This window comes from Oreochromis niloticus, linkage group LG5 (genome assembly GCF_001858045.2).
Source record: "Oreochromis niloticus isolate F11D_XX linkage group LG5, O_niloticus_UMD_NMBU, whole genome shotgun sequence".
In the NCBI taxonomy this organism is placed as follows: Eukaryota; Metazoa; Chordata; class Actinopteri; order Cichliformes; family Cichlidae; genus Oreochromis; species Oreochromis niloticus.
Window position 1 is genome coordinate 5,911,483 of NC_031970.2, and position 19,222 is coordinate 5,930,704.

Sequence of the window (19,222 nt, forward strand, 5' to 3'; positions counted from 1 at the left end):
TCATCTATATGCTAATAAGAAGCATGCATTGCTTCTTTTCAATATTAAATAGCCTAAATGGAGCTAAAGTACTGCCCTTTCATTTCGAAAAACATACAGTCATTTAACATATTTTGTGAATTTTAAAACTGAAACACGGCCTTTCACATTTCTTCATCATCTGAATGAACATCAGAATTATGTATTTATTATTCTGCTGTCTTTCAACCCAACCCAAACACATTTAAATACAGTTGTCAAGTCTGATGCTAGAATTATATGATTTCAAGCTGCTATAATGCCAACCTGCCATCATCAAAAAGCATCAAAATAATGTGATAACAAGCATTCGTTCTTCTCGAGATGTCCTGCTGCTGCAACCCAGTAAGAAAGAAAGAAAGACATTCCCGCAAGAAAGTCGTGCCGGGATGTCAACCCTAATAAAGATGTCTTGCATTTTAATCTGTGTGTATATGTATATGTGTGTGTGTGTGTGTGTGTGTGTGACAACAGAGTGGGCAGACAGGGATTTTCTGCTGGCTTCATCAGCACTTGAAGTCAACCTTCAGGCCAAATGGGTGTGGATTTCACTCTCTCATTCTCTGTGTGTCTGTTCATCTGTGCATTCTGGTGGAGAGTGCTCTCCACCAGAATGTGGGTGTTAGGAGTGAAAAATGAATGTCTGTGTCCATATTTAATTATAGGCATGCATTTATGCATCTATGTGTGTGTATGTGTGCGCATGATAGCCTCGGCCCAGATGTGCTCTACACAAAAAGACCAATCGCATTTAGAAGACTCTAATTTTCCTCGTGCATGCCAGCGACTGTGCAAAGCTGTCAGTGGTGGAGGGATCCCAGTCACAATAGTAATCACACCCTTACATACAAATCCATAAGTCAAATAAATATTTTATGCTTTGGTTCATTATATTGCTACTCCAAAGCCATGACAGTAATCATCAGCTTCTATTAAGTTTATCTTGAAACAAAATCCATTCACTGAACAGAATCAACCCCAGATCATAATTAAGGCTCTCATTAGGGTTGCACCACCTGATCATTCAACAGTGCTCTAACAGCTGACTACAAGATGCATAAACAAGGAGATCAATCAGTACTGCATAATTTTTTTGAGAGGGGAAACACACCAAATGTCAGCAGATCAATACAGGAGAAGGAGCGAATAATGAACTTGCTTTGGATCACAAAGGTGGGGTCAAGATTCAGAGGCATTTCTGAAAATGGTTTTAATCACAAGGCTGGGAAAGCTCTCTACTTGGTGGAGTTTAGTAATCCTGAAGAAAGAGGTGATGCTGGGGAATGGCTCTTCATCATTTTGATCTTGGGCTTAGGCTAATGACAGATTTTGGAAAGCCTTGTTTCCCACTAACAGCAGTATCACACACTTAGTTAATGCTGCAGGCTAATCGCAGTATCGATATTATTGACAGAGGCTATACTTAGTTTGAGCCCTGTCAGAAGCCTCTAAGCTTCCAGTCTTCAGTCTGGCCGCTTGCCTATCAGATGTGTGAGTAAGATGATAAGTGTAACCCCTAGCGTTCATCAAGTGCACGGAGATGTGGCAGAATGGAAGGAAGGTGGGGGAAAAAAAACTTACCCCGAGGATGACAGTGTCTTCTCCTTGAAATATTGGGATGAACTTATCTCCGCGGATAATTTCGGACTGGTTCAGTGGACGAAATCGACATAACACCTTGATATTGCATTCAGCGTTCGCATCGGCCATTGTGAAAATATAATTTGTGGTTTAGCTTCCAAAGAGATAAAGAGGAGTTTAAAAAACAAAAATAATAGCCTGATTTTAAAAAAGCCCCTGTGCAACCTTTTCCTCTAAAGCACCTGCACGCAAACTGGAACCACCGGATATAGCCACATGCAAAGCGAGACTGGCAGGCGAAGCATTTGGAGTTTGGGGTTGCAAAATATTAAAAGAAATGTAAAATAAAAGCAAAACAGAAGAATATCCTGGGTGTTTATTTCTTAAATTGCCCTCAAATCAAAGCTGAGCTGCATCTCGGCGGTGGAGAACATATGGAGAGTTGTAAATGGGGAGTAGAGTCCAAACTGGTCCGGTCGGTCTGGATAGGCTGCAGGCTTCTCAGAGGCATGCCTTGCATCACTGTCATCCCTGCTCTCTCACTGTGGGCGGGGCGTGGTAGCGACTCAAATCCTCTCTCATCAGCACCGCGGGCAGAGGGACCGAGGAGCAGGGAGGAGCGCTCCAACTCTGTAATATATACATGAGTTAGCCTCCATGGAAACTTCTTCAATGTTTCAAATGCAGCAGCTGTCGCAAAAGCACGAAGTATTTCTGGCATTTACGGAGGCATTTTTGAAAACACTAGTTTGTAAGGAGCGGGTCTAGGGCTGCACCAGTCTGGTCGTCATGGCAATGCTGTTTTGCACGAGAGGGTAGTCATGTGGGAACTAAAGGCTTCGTAATTTCCCCCAGAGGCTTTCCAGTTTTAAGCAGTGCACTGTGTAGTTAGTGAGAAGCCTTTGACACAAAAAAAGTCAGAATGATCAGATTCGCATATATCAGCAAACGGGTGAGATTGGGGGAAGTTCCCGCAGTGCACATGTCTTGTATCAGAACCCGATTGGTAAATGCACGTCTTTCAAACTCCATGCCCTCAGGCTTGCAACAGGCTTTTTTTTTGGTATGCTTGTTAAAATTCATGAAAATCGAAACAACCCAGACATCATCATCAGAGGGTTTTTTTTTTTTTTTTTAGATTTATATAAGATATTCAAGCGCCAAACGGGAACTTATACAGCTGTCTTAGCAAGCCAATTATCCCTCATGATGAGTGAGCATCTTTCTGTGTGCATTAATTTCTTAAAGTCGGCTATACCGACTGCACTTGTAAAAGAGCATCCACTGCATATGCACTGTAAATGAGTTAGTTACATATTATGAAATGCACATAAGTATATAAGGTAAATGTATATAAATATTATTTTCAAACATGTCAATTTGAGCAGAAGAATATTGCACATCAGGGTTATTTATAAGTTGTTGACAGATCGAGCAGTATTACAGCTTTTAGGGAGAAGCTGCAACGACATAATATAAGATGCTCTGTGTTTATAATTTAATAACATGTAGGGGAAAAACACGACAACTTTGTTCTTTTTCCGATGGTGAATCATCACATTAATCGAGGATCTTTGAACCCATTGATCAAGTTTTTCTTTTCTTTTCTTTTTTTTAAACTCCTATCTTTGGCGCCATCATGTGACGGCATTATGTTACAACACAGTTACATGTTTTATTTAAAACTAATAAACATAAATGTTATTGTTTGTGCACGTTAAGAATTGACGATGATGCATGCGGCAGCTAATATCGCGTTTAATAGGAAAATAAAATAAAAAAAGACCAAAGCCTTATTGAGTCTTATTGGATAAAAGGTGCGCATGCGTGAAAGCGGTGTTCGTTTTCGGGTATGATTGTTTTATTGTCTTCGGTAGGCCGGCGAACTCTTTTCAATTGACGCAGAAGTCGCACGACAGTCCACCTGCCGGTGCCTGCACACAAATCAAGGGCACACGCTTTCACGTCAAGCTAGTGACCACATCGGCTTGGAAAGGTCCGCCGGCTGGGAGACTGCTGGCTCATCCATCGTTAGCTTTTGTCAAAGTCAGACTCGGTCCAGCGATAATTTTCACGTTTTATTACATTCTGTTGTGATTCGTTGGTCTTCTTTTTTCCCTCCCGGTGACCATGGCTGATCCCAAATACGCAAATTTGCCAGGAATTGTAAGTGGCTAACGCTAGCAGACAGATGGCTATACTGCTAACTGGCAGTGCTATCTCCAGGCTTTGACAGCTAAGTTAGCTAACATATCTGCCGTTTATTTCGTTGTCTGCTTTTTGTTTGCACTCACCGCGCAGCTAGCGTTTACAGCTGTAATCCCGTAGTTGCTTTATTTTTCAGCTAATGCCCCGAGTTGTGCTACGGAACACCAGGAGCAAGGGTTAGCAGATAGTTGTTATTGAATGGGCCGGGGCGTTGGCCAGGCAAGCTGTAATGACCGGGATGTCTAACTGTTCCTTATTTTGTTTATCTAATTGTTTGCACAGGCGTTTAACGAGCCGGACGTGTATGAAACCGGTGACCTTCCTGAAGATGACCAGGCTCAGTTTGAGTCGGTAAGTGGGCGCTTTTCCCCCCAAGTTGCCTGTTCTTTAATTTTCTGCACATTCAGCTAACTAGCTAACAAGTGTTTACACGTAGATTTATGACTCAGAATACGTGATAACAGCTTCTCACTTTTACTGTATAAATTACATGGTAAAGGGCGGATATGTCAGCGGTACTATGCATGTAAATAATCTGTCCATGTGCCTTTCCTGTCCTTACCAGCTCTGCAGGGCGAGTGAAATACAGTTTGTAAGACGGGTACAAATACCCCGTTGTTGATGCTCTTGTTTAAAATATAGAGTTGAAGTAGTTAACTTTGTTCAAATTTTATACAATACATACAACTGACTTCCACACATTGGCCCTGTTATGCATGTTTCTTCTTTAAATTATTTTAATATGTTGAAGGAACTAAGGTAACAAGTGCATAATAAAAACAAAAATGTCAGTAGAAGCATTTTAAAATTGGATTCAGACACTTCAAGAATATCAGCAAACCAAACATTCAGGCACTGCCATTGTCTTTTTTAGAAATCTCAGTTTCTGTCATCAATAGTGACTCTTGTGACTGCAAGAGTTCAGGCTTGTTTATCAGGACAGCTCTTGGTGAGCTGGTCTGACTTTGGTTTTAACCATGTCTGGGCTATTTTTTCAGACCAGCTGAGAGAATCCTAATTGGCATTTTCCTTCCATGTTTTCATGTTTGCTCTTCCTATTCCCTTGCCCTTGTTTTGACTCTTCCCCAACCCTCCTGGGACCCTAGTTTGTACAAGTAAGACTGGCTCAATTTTTCTCTCAGTGAGCTTAATGCTTTTTTATGCATGTTTTTGTTTTTTTAAATTCCCATAGCCACTATTTCTGCCTCTAATGATTGGAATGATATGAGAAATGGATCAGCGACTCTCTTTGTGCAGTGTAATTCAACCCTTTTTGATTGTTGTGAAGTGGAAGGAATTGATTCTTTTCCTCCTATTCTTGCTGCTCTTTTAAAAATTTCTAAGGGATAATGGTGTTGGTGGGTATTCAGCAGAACTGATTTACTCTTTCATGCTTTGACAAAGCAGTGAGGGTTCAAGTGTGTGCCTGTGTGAGCGTGAAGCTTTTGGCAGAAGAAATAAGTGTGTTTATTTGTTCTAGGGATTTCTCTTTTTAACCTGCTGTCATGTTCTAATAATTGCTTCTTGGCTAACTCCACTGTTCTGACTAACTGGACATTTTAACGGCCTCTTTACAATGCGTGATAACTTCTTACAGGTTCATTGAGCAAAATGGATATAAAAGAAATTCACTCACAGTCTGCAGTAGACCTTTTAAATGATCAATAATGAGACTCGTGAATGCCTATTGAGAATAGTTTGTTGTGCTTTACATAAACTAAGCTGAAATATGTGAAGTGCGCATTCCACCTATGTTGTTCTCATGTTGTAGAAATGTAGCCAGACAAAAATGAAGCTTTGGATATGGCTCTAGCATTGTGTGCTCCACAAGAGTGGTTTCTTAGCCATAGCTCCATAAGCTTGTTTTTGTTTTGTCACCATCTTTTTGCCTACCTTAGGCAAAAACAATGTGGTTGTGTTGGCCACTGGTTTATACATAATTTCACCTATGGGTGCAGCAAATTAGCATCTGTACTAATACTGACTAATGGCATGTATGAGGCATGTAACACAGATCAACATTGAGATGATTGCTTCTTTGCTGCTGTCATTATAAAATCCTTCCCTTTTGGCAAACTACAGACTAATTGTGTAGCTATTATGTAGCCAGCTTCAAAGAAGAATCTGTCGAATTAAGTGATCTCCGATTTGATGCCATATTTCTTTCTGATGAATCGATTTGCAGACTTTAGTTGGAGTAAAAGATTGTAAATCACACAGTGTACTGGGGCTCTAACTTTGATATAGTTCACCATGTGCTTTGTTTTAGTTTAGCAGATTCATTTAGGATAAACTGCATGTGACTAACTAAGAAATTACTCCAGCTTAATGAGCTGAGGATAGATGCATTTTGGGGTTTGACTTGTTTTAGACATCCTCACCCTCCATTCTGAATCATAATTAATGTTTTGAAACACCAGGCTCTTCATTACTATAAAAGGTATCATGAGGGAGAGAAACTTGGTGGTATTAAAGGACCACATTATCACGGTGAATTGGGGAAGACGGAAAGAACTTGGAGACCATCATAAACTGTCTGAGCAAAGTGTCTCCAGGGTGTTTCGCAGCTACTCTCAGAACACTGCTTTCTTTCTTATCTTTCCCCGACCTTGGCCAACTGTTCCTGTTGTGTGCATGGCATGTGATAACCACATTAATCTGTGTTGTCTCTCTCTCTCCCCCCTATTTTTTTTCTCTCCCTCTGCTCTTCTGTTATTTTCTCTAACTCTTTGGAAACCCAAGGAGCTGGTAAGAGCCTGACTAACTCTCCTCTTCCTCCTCCTCCATCATGTCATATGTGTAACTTGTCTAAGGTTTTGTGTCTCTTTTTATCCTGATGTTTGTGAGCCCACTCATAACACCTTTGTGTTTGTGTCGGCGTTGTTTTAATTTGACCCATTGCATGTAGTTCATTGTAATTGATCACTAAAAAGTTCTGATCAAATGATCCATGGTATTTCCAATCACTAATCAAAAACTGTCATTTAGAAAAGAAAGTGTTAGTTACTTCCAGCTGTGGTTCTGCCTTTTCCATTCACTCCACATCGTTTTATCATAGTAAACCTGTAGCACACGGATGACATATTTGTTTGTAAAGATGACACTACAATCAGTCTTTGCTGAAACTATGAATTATCTTGAAATTATCTGGTTGTGTAAAAGCTGGCCCAAATAATGGATGTGAAACTGTTGCAGATTCTGATGATTCATAGTTAAAATGGGTTTTAATTTCTATGGGTATCTGGACTTGGTTGACAATAATACACATAATTCATGATCTTACCATATTTTTCGGACCATAAGGCACACCGGATTATAAGGCGCATTAAGCAAAACAAAACAGTCAGATAAGTCAAACTTTACTCAACTCATTCCTCTTCCTTCCTGCACTTCCGTACCATTGATTCATTAATGTTGAATTCTCTCGCAGCTGCTCTATTCCCATGTTGTTGCAGTATATTAATGACCTCATAATCCGGATGGATTATCTCAGTTGTTCTGCTGACTGAAGTTTGGTCTGTTTACAGCCTCCTGCCATGCGATTGGATTTGTCCCTAACCATCGGGAACCTTGCGTTAGCGTTTTATCGAGTGGAAAAAAGTTAGCATTAGCACAACACACATAGCTGTGTCGCTAGCAATCACGTAGCATATCATTATATACCAACTAGTCCAACTTCAGTAACCCTACAAACGTCACTGCTGTTTAGTTTTCTGTCTTCATTTATGTTGGAAGTGATAGCAGAGCTGTACGTTTGAATTTTTTCAGAAATCTCTCAGTCAGAACATGCTATATCATGTTTAGGTGGAAACTAGCGAGCTAACTTCCTGCTAACTTCTAACTCCGTTAAATTTAATACATTCTGTTTTCATGGATGCCTGGATATTAAACTTAATTATTACACCTGGTAGAACAGCCACGCTGATCATTTTATTACAGATGAAAGAATTTAGACAGTTTTTCAACTCTCAGTAATGCTGCAGTGTTCGTTTGACTTTGGCACCTGAAGCGGGCACAGTTTAGGACCCAGATTACTCCGCAAGGCTCCTGACTACGGTAGCCGTAATGCTCAGACAATCCATCAAGCTGTGCGGCTTCGTAGCTTACCAAAGTCATACTAAAACATTTTTTGACAGATTTTTGAGCGCCGCGTACCACATAAAATCGGTTCGAGGTCAGTAAGCACAACCAGAATTCATACATAAGGCGCACTGTCGATTTTTGAGAAAATTAAAGGATTTTAAGTGCGCCTTATAGTGCGGAAAATACAGTAATCATATTTTTGGGTAGTGATCAGACCAGTCCAAATTTACCAACCTTTCAATGTATTTTAAGTGTACCTGGGGCTTTCAGTCTTTTGACTCACTGATTCAGTACGGCTAATTTAACTGTGTGAGTCTGATGTTCAGCTGACTTTATTTCCTGGTTTTTCAATGACAGGAGGAGCTTTGCAGTGACAGCGTGGAGAGGATTGTGGTCAACCCCAATGCTGCCTACGACAAGTTCAAAGATAAGCATGTCAGCACCAAGGGACTTGGTCAGTTTCTCACTTTTAACTTATTTAATAACGACGTATTAAGTTGAATAACAAAATATTTGGTGGTATACCACATCATTGCATTAGGTCACATGTTTCTTTATTACATTTTACATCCATTTTACTCCTGGGTCGAGTTAAAGCAAATTACAACATCCATGTGTTTTAAGAAAGTATTTATCCTTTATTAAAATAAAATTATATATTTGTGACTGGTAGGGCTGTTCGATACAACGATATATATCGGATGACGATATAAAAACGTCTATCGTTTCATTTTACGCTATTGTTTGTTTTGTGGTGTCGCAAAATAAACTGTTTACGGCAATATTTTTTCATCGTTTTGATGGTCACTGTAGTGGCTATATTAATTTCTCTCCCTCTCTTATATTTAATATAACCACACTACGGACGGACAAGCGCTTGTTTTTATGCGTTGTGGTTAGCAACAACGACGGTAACACCATCGCGTGTCCGCTTGTTTATGTTCCATATAAACCCTTCACAATAAAGCTCAAGATCCTGTTGAGACTTTTCAAAATAAACTCAATCACGTGAAAGAGCAGATTATTTAAGGATGAGAAGCAAAACAAGAGCCGCCAGGTGCTAAAAAATAAACCTTAGACTCAAACGTTAGAACAGGCTTTTCCCCGCAGCACGCCGTGTAATAAATACTCACAAAGAAAACGGCGGCCGTTACCACTTATGTCTAAAAATGTATAGTTTCATGCATCTGTTAAAATACTCGACTCCAGCTACATGACGCGCAGCTGGAAACACTTCCCGCAAGTCGAGCTGCCCAAGATTCACATAATTTACAGAAAATGTTACATTTTTGTGATTTATATCGTTATCGGGACGATAGAATTCTTATATCGGGATATGAGATTTTGGTCATATCGCACAGCCCTAGTGACTGGTATTAAAAATGTACAGACTTGAGTAGAAATGAGTGAATTATCATGTCACATTTGTAGACAAAAAACAAAGTGTTACTTTAGTCTGTTGCAAACATATCTACCTTGTTAAGGTACAGAATGCAGAAGAGCTGCTTTGGCTTCAGTTAGTTAGGGGATTATTTATTTGTTCATTGAATTAAAGCCTATAAAGTTAACATATTGCTAAAATTGGCAAAAGTAATAAAAAAAGAAAAGTAAATGACACACATTCCTTTGCTTTGACATTTTTTCTCAGTGCTTCTTTGGCTGTCTTGTCTTTAAAATTTTCATCTGCTGTCATTTGTATTTAATTGTTGTATAAGATACATTTCTTATTTAGTGTAAAGAAAACAAAAATCAATAAATACATGTAAAACAAATTAAAATATTTTATTTCTTCCGTTTGTGCTATAACAAATAGATTTGCATTCTTAGAAACATCAGTTTCAGCTTTTAATGTCGTATTTGTCACTTTCTCTCTCAACACATTTGTCTTTTCTTTTTTCAGACTTTTCAGACAGAATCAGTAAAAGCAGAAGAGTTGGCTATGAGTCAGGAGAATTTGAGATTGTGAGTAGATTCTGTTCAGAACTACATTACTTTGTTCTCATAAAAAGACTTATTATTTTGTTCACTCTGTGTTTGTCATTTCTGATAAAAGTCAGAGAGCATGTGATGCTAGTGGTGTGATTATTTCTCTCAGCTCTTTTGTATATTGAATAATATTCATTCAGTTTCTCTGCTCTGTGGCTTAGCTTGGAGAGGGCTGTGGAGTGAAGGAGACTCCTCAGCAGAAGTATCAGCGCTTAGTGAATGAGATCCAAGAACTCACGCAGGAGGTGGACACCATCCAGGTAACCTGCAAGCAATAGACGTGTACACACGTCCAAAAGAAGGGATGATCATTCTTCTACTTGTATCTTAGTAGCATTCCTCCACATCGCTCATAGATCATTTAGTATTGCATTTATTGAAGGGAAGATCAACCATTGAGTTGGAACAATTTCAGCAAATCTAATCCAAAGCCTAGTCTGGTGTATGCACTAAAGATGAAGTTCACAGTGAAAATTAGCTAGATTACAACTAACAATGTTGATTAACAAAGTTTCCTCCTTCGATCGTGTCCCAGCTGTCATGGTGCAAGAAATAGCTCACAGCCTCAAATTCAAATTTTAATTTTATTTGTCGCATACACAGTATGACATGTGGTGAAATGCTTATTGCTGTGCAATACCCAACCATTAAATGACAGTAAGATTTACAGATTACTACAAAAAATTACAGATTTTAACTTAGGAATTTAGAGTAAAAATGTGCAAATAACAGTTTACGTAAGAAATTATGAATAAAAAGAAATTATAAATGATGAGAAGTGTGCAAAAAAACCCAAAAAACAGAGTGCATGTGGTGTTGTGATGTGTGTGGGAGAGTCCAGTCGTACACGTGGTTCAGGGCCCGAATAGCCTGGGGGAAGAAGCTCCTCCTCATTCTCTCTGTTTTGGCCTTAAGGGAGCAGAAGCGCTTCCCAGACCTCAGCAGTGAGAAGAGTCCATTGTTGGGGTGGGAGAGGTCCATCATAATCTTCTGGCTTCAGTCTTGCACCGCTTGGTGTAGATGGACAGCAGGTCAGGAAGCTCTGACCGAATGATGCGTTCGGCCAAGCGCACCGCTCTTTGCAGATCTTGCCTGTCTTGCTTGGTGCTGTTCCCAAACCAGGTGCAGATGTTTCCCGTCAGGACGCTCTCAATGGTGCAGGAGTAGAGGTTCTTAAGCACCCTCAGTGGCAGATGGAAGTCTCTAAGTCTTCTGAGGAAGAAGAGACACTGGCGGGCTTTCTTAACCAGGGTGTTAATGTGGCAGGACCATGACAGGTCCTGAGTGATGTAGACACCCAGGTACCGGAAACTGTCTACTCTCTCCACTGGCGTGTCACTGATGATCAGGGGCCCATAATTCCTCGCCTGCTTTGTAGTGCTTTGTACAAGTCCACGATCAGCTCCTTAGTTTTGCTGACGTTTAGTAGGAGGTTATTCTCCTGGCACCAGGTCTCCAGGTTCATAATCTCCTCCAGGTAGGCCTTCTCGATGTTGTCAGAGATCAGGCCCACAACAACAGTGTCGTCAGCAAACTTTACAATGGAGGTGGTGTCCGATGTATAAAGTCCTGCTGAGTCCCTGTGCAGGACTCAGCGTATCATGAGGCCAACATAGACAACTGTTCATGCTCACTGTAGTAAATGTTTTTGTATTGTTCACAATAACTTTTATTTGCAATTCTGTATTTTTAGATTGGTTAGCAAGCAATATGGCTTAGAAGTAGATCCATATGCCTTTATTTACAAAAGCTAATCCAAAAATATTATATGATCAAATAATAATGCAAAATTATTAGTGTTTGATCCTGTACTACACACAGATTGTATTACCTGGCATCAAAGATGTATGTGTCTCTCTGCGTCCAGGCTGCCACAAAGGAAAGTAATGCAGAGGAGCGCCTCACTCCAGTGGTGCTGGCCCAGCAGGCAGCCCAGCTTAAACAGCAGCTGGTTTCAGCCCATCTTGACTCACTGCTTGGACCACAGGCACACATCAACCTGGCTGACCCAGATGGCGCACTGGCCAGGTGAGTTGGCTGGAGTTAACAAGACAATGAAGCACAAACAAGGGCAAGCACCTGGAACCTGAAACCTTACACCATAGTCTGTTAGATCGTGCCAGCACTGCGGTCTGAGAAACTGAAATGATTGGGAAGAAAGAGGGTGCTCTGGAGAAACAGAGAGAATCAGAGTGATCGATATAAGCTTTAACCAGACATAATAAGATGGAGTAGCAAGGAAATAGGATTAATTGCACACATAAATGTTGCTGATCTCAAAGGGCATAGCTACCAGGAGCACAACACAACTAGGGGACAGATGATTGAGGGAGGGAAATTAACTAAAAGAACACAAAAATCTTTGAAAAATTCCAGAGCCCAACTGAGCATAAGCAAAGGAAGCCGTGGGATTAAAAGGGAAAAACACAAATGTGAGAAAGTAAAGAAAACGTGATGAAAACATACCTTGACTTGCAGTTAATAACACTGACTAAAAGGATTGAGAGCAAGAAAGAGGGAGGACCACAGTCATGGCAGCACATGGGGTTGGTAACAATGGTGAACATATTATCCCTTTGTGTCTTTCTTCCCTTCTCACAGGCGTCTGCTCACCCAGCTGGAAGCCGCTAAGGGCAGCCGTGGCAGCTCTGCAGGAGACAGCAAGCCGACAGCATCAACTAAGGGCCCAGATGGAGTGGTACTCTACGAGTTGCACAGCAGACCAGAGCAGGAGAAATTTAATGAGTCTGCCAAGGTAAAGAGGAAAGAGAGGTGGATAAATGTCTGTGATGAATGCACACATAAAATTAAGCTGTATGGTCTCCTCAACGTGCTTTGTTTCTGTACTTCTGAGTGGAATGTCAGAATACTAGATGGCAATAAGCAGGACAAAAGGAGGAAGGTATACATGTGGGTGTTTGTGTGTCTCTTGTGGGATGCTTGTTGTCACTGCCAGCCATGTGTTGCCTTTTTCCGTCTCTGTAGATGGCGGAATTGGAGAAGCGTCTAGCTGAGCTGGAGACGGCTGTTGGCTCAGGATCAGACAAGCAGGTACACACACAGTCCCGCTGTCTCTCTCTCTCACACACGCATTGTCTTCATGGGTCTTTGCTCTCATTCGCACTAATTTTGTGTGCCTGTCTCTATGTCACACTCACAGCAGAATGTTCTTGCTTCTGTTTTCAACAAAGTGAAATAAAAAATAAAATATTCCACTTGATTTATGTAAATTATAGCAGTGGCTTCATTGTTTCTTGTTAAAATGCATTTTTCCCTCTTCACATTTACTTTATAGGGACCTCTGAGTGCTGGTGCTCAAGGATCCAGTTTGATGGTAAGAACACACTGTGGAGTTTGTCTCTCTATTCAAAACTCTGGGTATCTGATGTGCAGCCAGAGAACTGGGTCATACTTCAAAGGTGACATCAGTTCCTTCAAGTTTGTTTATTGCTGCTGTGCCAGTAGGAGGAACAAAAACCTAAAGTTTTGTGCTTGATCTTATATATAAACTTGTCCTCCTTTGTATCAGGACACCATAGAGCTCCTGCAGGCAAGGGTCAGTGCTCTGGACTCTGCTACTCTGGATCAAGTGGAGGCAAGACTGCAGGTGATTACTCCCCGTACAGCATTACAGCACAGTGTTAGGAGGAGGGAGCCTTTCCATATGAAGTGACAAGACACTTGCATCTCGATTACATTCGGACTTGTACATTAGTTTTTTTTCCTAGATGCCTTTTGGTTTGAAAGGGTAGTGAGGTTTTTAGTATATATTTTGCTGTCTTTTGAGTTTCATCCATTGCGTTTAGTACAGAGGCAGGCCCAGATGTGTCAGTTGGAGGGGCATCTGGACTATGGCTTTTGTATCTAACAAAAACTAAAAAAACACAAAAAGACAAAGAACATTGCTTTTCTGCAAGAACTCATTCCATTTCTCTATAGCAGTTATTCCCAAAATCAAGAGTGCTGCAGCCCACTTAAAAACCATAAAATCCAATCGGAATTTAAATCTTGAGTCTTAAAACTTCAGTCTAATCAAAATATAACAGAAAATTATGTATTTCCTTGAAAATTGTATTTAAAAAAAACAACAACAAAAAAAACGGTTGTTGGCTATAAATTCCTAATGCTAATCTGGTCATATGCATATTGTTAAGGCCAGTGTAGCCCACCTGTCACTGGGACGCAAACTTCAATACAAGAGCATTCAATTGTTGCTCAGAGTAATGAGTAATATCACAAACTAACCACCGCCTAGCACCAGTTCTAATTCAGTTTTTATATAAATAAATTAATATAAATATGTAACTGTTCATACTTGTGAGTAATTTCAAACTGCGGCCCAGCTGCAGTTCCTTTGTGGCCCAAAAAGTCACTCTGAGGTCTTTTGGTCACTGCCTGCTTTTTAAGAGCAACATATACCTGAAACCTAAGGAGAACGTTCAGAATGGAGGGTATTACACAAAGCTTAGGTCGGTCCAGCTTTGAGTCAGACTGTAGACACAATGCTTTTATAGCATGTGCCTTAATGTTTGGCTACTTTGTCGCTCAGCTGATAAATATCTTCAGTTTAAAATATGCCCCAGTGACATGATGTTGGGTTACTTGTGACATAGTCCACAGTGAAACACTAGTTGCCCCAGAGTGGTACCTCTTGCAAAATTAAAATAGATTACTGTATATGTTTTTTCTCTCCTGCAGAGTGTCCTCGGGAAGATGAATGAGATTGCTAAACACAAGGCAGCGATTGAAGACGCTGAAACACAAAACAAGGTTAGTAACCCCTGACCACCTTCAGTATCAAATAAAGGCTGTAATAATTGCAGATGTGTTTCTTTACAACTTCCAGGCTCAAACTGACCGCATGTGATTTGTCTACTTTGAGGCTGTTTCAGTAAATGTTTCTTCCTGACAGACATTTGCAATCGTTAGAGCTGAAATGTTTTCATCAGTGTCAAGGTTCTCATTCCAATAAACTTCAAGTATATATTTACAAAAGTCTGGTAGCAAGTGGGAAGAATATTGTTTATACAATTTCAGTTTAATGCTGATATTTCAAACTGCCCACATTCATAACCTTTGAGAGCCAAACCAAAGTGTAATCGAATAGTTTGTTTTTAGTTTGTTCTTTCTAAGTAATGAATCAATTCAGGTTTTCACATCAGATCTGACAAACAGATTTCATGCATTCATGTGTTGTATATGTAATTGACCAGCAGAGGGCAGGCTATGCTAATTATATAATTTCTGTGAATAACTGTATAAATGGTTGGTTTGTGTTAGGTATATTAGTGTTTTAGAAAAATATTGTATTTGACCATCTGAAAAGTGTGTAAGACAAAAAAAAAAAACAAGCTAGAAAATCTTTCATTTTTATTTGTTCATTAGAGGTTGTTAAAGTCAAATAGAGTCCAGCACAAATGGGTTTTAAACACAAAATAACACCTGAACTGGCTTCAAAGGCCCTTTGAAGTGTCGGCACTCTTTGGTTTATCAGTGTGTAAACTCACCTAAAGAAACAACGTTCAAGCATGTGAGCAACATTTCTAGTTCTGGCATCAGAATAATGTGAAGGAAAGTTTAAAATATAGGCAACAGTTTAAGCAAGACAAAATATCCACAAAGTCACCTGAGGCTTAAGTGTGTGTGTGTATACAGAAAAATTCTGCTGGCTGACAGCTTCTCCTATAAAAATCATTAAACGCGCCTGTGTTTGTTTACCTGCCAGGTGTCAAAGTTGTATGATGTGGTGCAGAAGTGGGATGCCATGTCCACTTCTATACCTCAGGTGGTGCAGAGGCTCGTTGCTGTCAAGGAGCTGCATGAGCAAGGTAACGCACAGGAACTGAAACTGCTCCGTCCATTCACACAAAACCATGAAACGCAGAAGATGCTGAGGTGTTTCAGGGGTTAGGAGCTTATTAAAACTCTAGCATTAGATGAATGTACTTGTGAGTGTGTGCCAGTAATTGGCAAATATTCTAATAATGTTGCTCTTGGGGCAAATTTCCCCACAGTAAGGATCGCAATGGAAACATGGATAATTTATGTGCGCTTCTTTTATGTGAGGGGGAGATGAACCTTGAAATGACACCCATGAGAGTTCAAGGAGAGAATGTATGTAGGTTAGCGGGGATGGGATGTGGCGTTAAAGATTCAAAATATGTTGGGTGTTGCCACAGAACATAACAGGGTGTGAACCCAGATCACGTTCCAGGCAGCATCTGTGTTGGAGAGTAACATTTGCATCCACTGTGGAAACGTCAGACAAAAGATGAAACTAAAGGAAAACGGGATTCAAACGGATAATGGAATTAGCCTAAACCGTGCCATTCTATTATAACAAAGGGCAAAAAATCACTGAGAGGGGAGACTCAAAATGGTAACGGAATTAAACTAAATCTTGCAATACTGCTAAACACCCCCTTGGGGTAACAGAGATGCATGATATTATATATATCACATTATCATCTTTTTATTATTTAGCACATGAAAGCGGAACCTTGGCATTAATAGATTATATTGATAATTCCGTTCTGAGAGCTGAAGGAGGTCATTTATCATCCAGCCTCTCTCTGCACCCATCTGTCACACATTGCAGCTTCTTTGCTTGACAGAGCTTAGCTGCACCTTTTTTCTTCTCCTGATCTTTCTTTACCAATAAAGTAAAACTTGAAAAAGAAAATACTTAGTTTAATCTTTTAAGCTGCCGTTCATCACTGTTAGATTAGGTTTGCATCAGTTCCTTTGCCCTTCTCCTTTAGCTGACAACAAAGACATTTTGTTTTTAGCAGATGTTTAGAATTTAAGGATTACTTATTTCCTTGATCTAATTCTCCCTTTTCACTTCAACCCTCTATCTCACAGCCATGCAGTTTGGCCAGCTGCTGACACACCTGGATACCACTCAGCAGATGATCAACAACTCCCTGAAGGACAATAATACCCTGCTAACACAGGTGAGAAGTTCATAGACCTGTTGAACAATTGTAGCAACATAAATAATTTCTAAGCGCTGCAGGGAGAGCAGAACTCAGCAGTTTTAGCCACTTAAATGGTCAGCTCGAATGAGCTACTGCAACCATGGTAAACTTGGCACTGGCCAGCAGAAATGTGTCACAGGTCGATATAAAAAGATGCCAGCAGTTATACAGTTGCTGTCGTTTTACAGAAACGAACGTCTTCTGTAGTAATTGGTAGAAACTTTGTGAACCACTTTTTCACAATAGCAGATGAAAATGTTAGATTTGGTGTGAAAGAAAAACTTGACATGTTCAAACACTTGGCTGTAACCTCTTTGTATGTGTAGTGAATGAGTGGGAAAAGTGTCCTCTAATACCCTTCAGAGTGCACAGCCGAGGCAGCTTTTCACAGCTAGAAGTAACAATCTAACAAACTACAGCTTCCCATTACGAGGACAGAAGCTCTGTAAAGCCTCTTCTGAGCTCAGTCAATAATCAGTCTGTGCTTTCACAGTTCAAGGCTTCTGGCAGGAGGGACCAACAGTGCCTCAATCCAGTAAAATGTTTTTGTTTGTTTTGTTTTTTTCTTTACAATGTTTTGGTGTCCCAGAGGCCTGTTAAATCTGACATTTCAGTTTCTTATCAACACTAACAGAGTTTTTGTGTAGCCTTCTGAAACAATGTCTAATAATAATTGTCATCAGTTAAGGTTGGGCAATTGGACGAATATATTGACCATCGGTGATAGGCTGAGCCTTTCGCCAATCGTTTTTACAAGAGCGATTTATTTTTGTCCATGAGTAAGTTTGCTAATAATCTTGGTTGAAGCTAAGAGAAGCAGTCAATAGAAAAAATAGTAGCGCTGTTTTAACGGCAGCCTCTTCCAGCTGCGAACAAATGCAGCGATTCATTTACTCAAACTCATAACAGAAAGAAAGAAAGACGGTAGCCTATGTTTAGAAAAAAAACAAAAACCAAATAATTAAATGACTAATCCAAAAAGTAGCTATATTAATACTGAAACAAACAAGAAAAGAAGGTAAAATATTCCCTCTAAACAGAACGTATAAATTCTCAATGTGCAAATCAGTCTGTGCATGATTATATTGCTCCGCCCACAAAAAGTCACCTGCACGAATATATCGCCTATCGTCAGTCGAATGTCGGTTGGAAAACTTTTACATATCACCCAACCTTATCATCTGTAGCACTTTTCCTACATGACTCAGTTATATGGATGTTTAACAGTGCTGCAGCTGATTGGTATTTTGTTTGAACATTTAGTCTGTTTTTTATCTGTCTTTAAGGTGAATTTCTTGACTGGTTGAAATGGATTTAGAAAGGTTAGATGGTAAAGGATATAAGGAATTGAAACATCTTGATAATTTTTTTGGGATATATGGCTAAGGTTTTCATATTTAAGCACCTTCATTTCTTTCATCTCTTACTGCGTATTTAGCTTTTTCCCTAAATCCTCTCTCTCCGTCCCATCAGTCTCTCTCACGCACTTCTGGAATTAACATTCTCTCTAATTCTTCTTCACCAGGTTCAGCAAACGATGAAGGAAAATCTTGTGGCTATAGAGGAGAACTTTGCTGCACTAGACCAGAGGATGAAGAAGCTTTCAAAATAAACGGTGGCAGAGTTTGGAATGGTCCCGAAGAGTGTAGGACATGGACAATTTGGAGTTGGCTTGAGAGCACAGATGAGGGGGGGGGATCTGGGTTTAACGCTGTCCTTTCTGGCCACTTTTCTCTTGCGCTCTACTTCCGCCTCTGCCTTTTTTCATTAAGTGGAATGCTAGAAAGTTGGAAACGATGGAAAAACAAAAACAAAAGGAGACCGATGTTCTTGTCCACCCTCTTTTCCTTTCCCTTTCTCTTTCATCAAACTGTTGTCATCTGAAACCACATTTGTCCACACTATTCATGCAGCTGATTGCAGTCCCCCCCATTAAGCTTATGAGTTTTAGAGCGGATTGTTTTTATAATTATTAGACTAGAAAATTCTACCATTCCTTTTGGACCTTCATGCGATTATTGGATTTGTACTGTAAATTTTTGGTAAAATGAAATGAAAAACGGTGTCAAGCGGTGTAGAAATAAAGATCTATTGTCCTAAGTTGTTGTAGCAGAAGCACGTATGTGTGAGCATCAGGGCCGTGTCACCGAAGGACAGCTTGTAAATATGCCTGTGTACCTTATTGTTTCTTCACGCTCAGTCGCTTGTAACTATATTATTATGACTGAGACAGCAGACACCACAGACAAACTTTTAATCTGCTTTGTCATTGCCCACAAGTTCACTGTATTGTTCATCTGTGGTTATCGAAACAGATCAATAAAACAAAGTGCTGTAAGGCCCGCCTCCTTTCATTCCTTTTATTT

General features: G+C 40.0%; 2 protein-coding genes across 5 annotated transcripts in view; one reads left to right on the forward strand and one right to left on the reverse strand.

Moving 5' to 3' along the window:
• kif5ab (kinesin family member 5A, b) overlaps positions 1 to 4,083 on the reverse strand; it is a 73,299-nt gene extending 69,216 nt beyond the window's left edge. Inside the window, exons 1-2 of the mRNA XM_019359358.2 lie at positions 3,894 to 4,083; positions 1,600 to 2,229 (exon numbers count right to left, since the gene is read on the reverse strand). Of these exons, the coding sequence (XP_019214903.1) occupies positions 1,600 to 1,728 (129 nt within the window). The 5' untranslated portion in view covers positions 1,729 to 2,229; positions 3,894 to 4,083. The remainder of the gene's footprint in view (positions 1 to 1,599; positions 2,230 to 3,893) is intronic.
• Positions 3,459 to 19,195, forward strand: dctn2 (dynactin 2 (p50)). Of its 4 annotated transcripts, XM_005456387.4 has the most exons (16): positions 3,459 to 3,765; positions 4,090 to 4,158; positions 4,914 to 4,922; positions 6,550 to 6,555; positions 8,248 to 8,344; positions 9,791 to 9,852; positions 10,038 to 10,136; positions 11,744 to 11,904; positions 12,478 to 12,631; positions 12,862 to 12,927; positions 13,172 to 13,210; positions 13,406 to 13,483; positions 14,575 to 14,646; positions 15,602 to 15,704; positions 16,741 to 16,832; positions 18,382 to 19,195. In XM_005456387.4, exons 1-16 carry the CDS (start codon positions 3,730 to 3,732, stop codon positions 18,466 to 18,468), a joined length of 1,230 nt encoding a protein of 409 aa, XP_005456444.1. In that variant the 5' UTR covers positions 3,459 to 3,729; the 3' UTR covers positions 18,469 to 19,195. The 4 variants fall into 4 exon arrangements, with proteins under 4 accessions (XP_005456444.1, XP_019214904.1, XP_003451875.1 ...); XM_019359359.2 differs by lacking the exon at positions 6,550 to 6,555; XM_003451827.5 differs by lacking the exon at positions 4,914 to 4,922 and having other exon boundaries at positions 3,460 to 3,765.
• Positions 19,196 to 19,222: the final 27 nt, after the last annotated feature.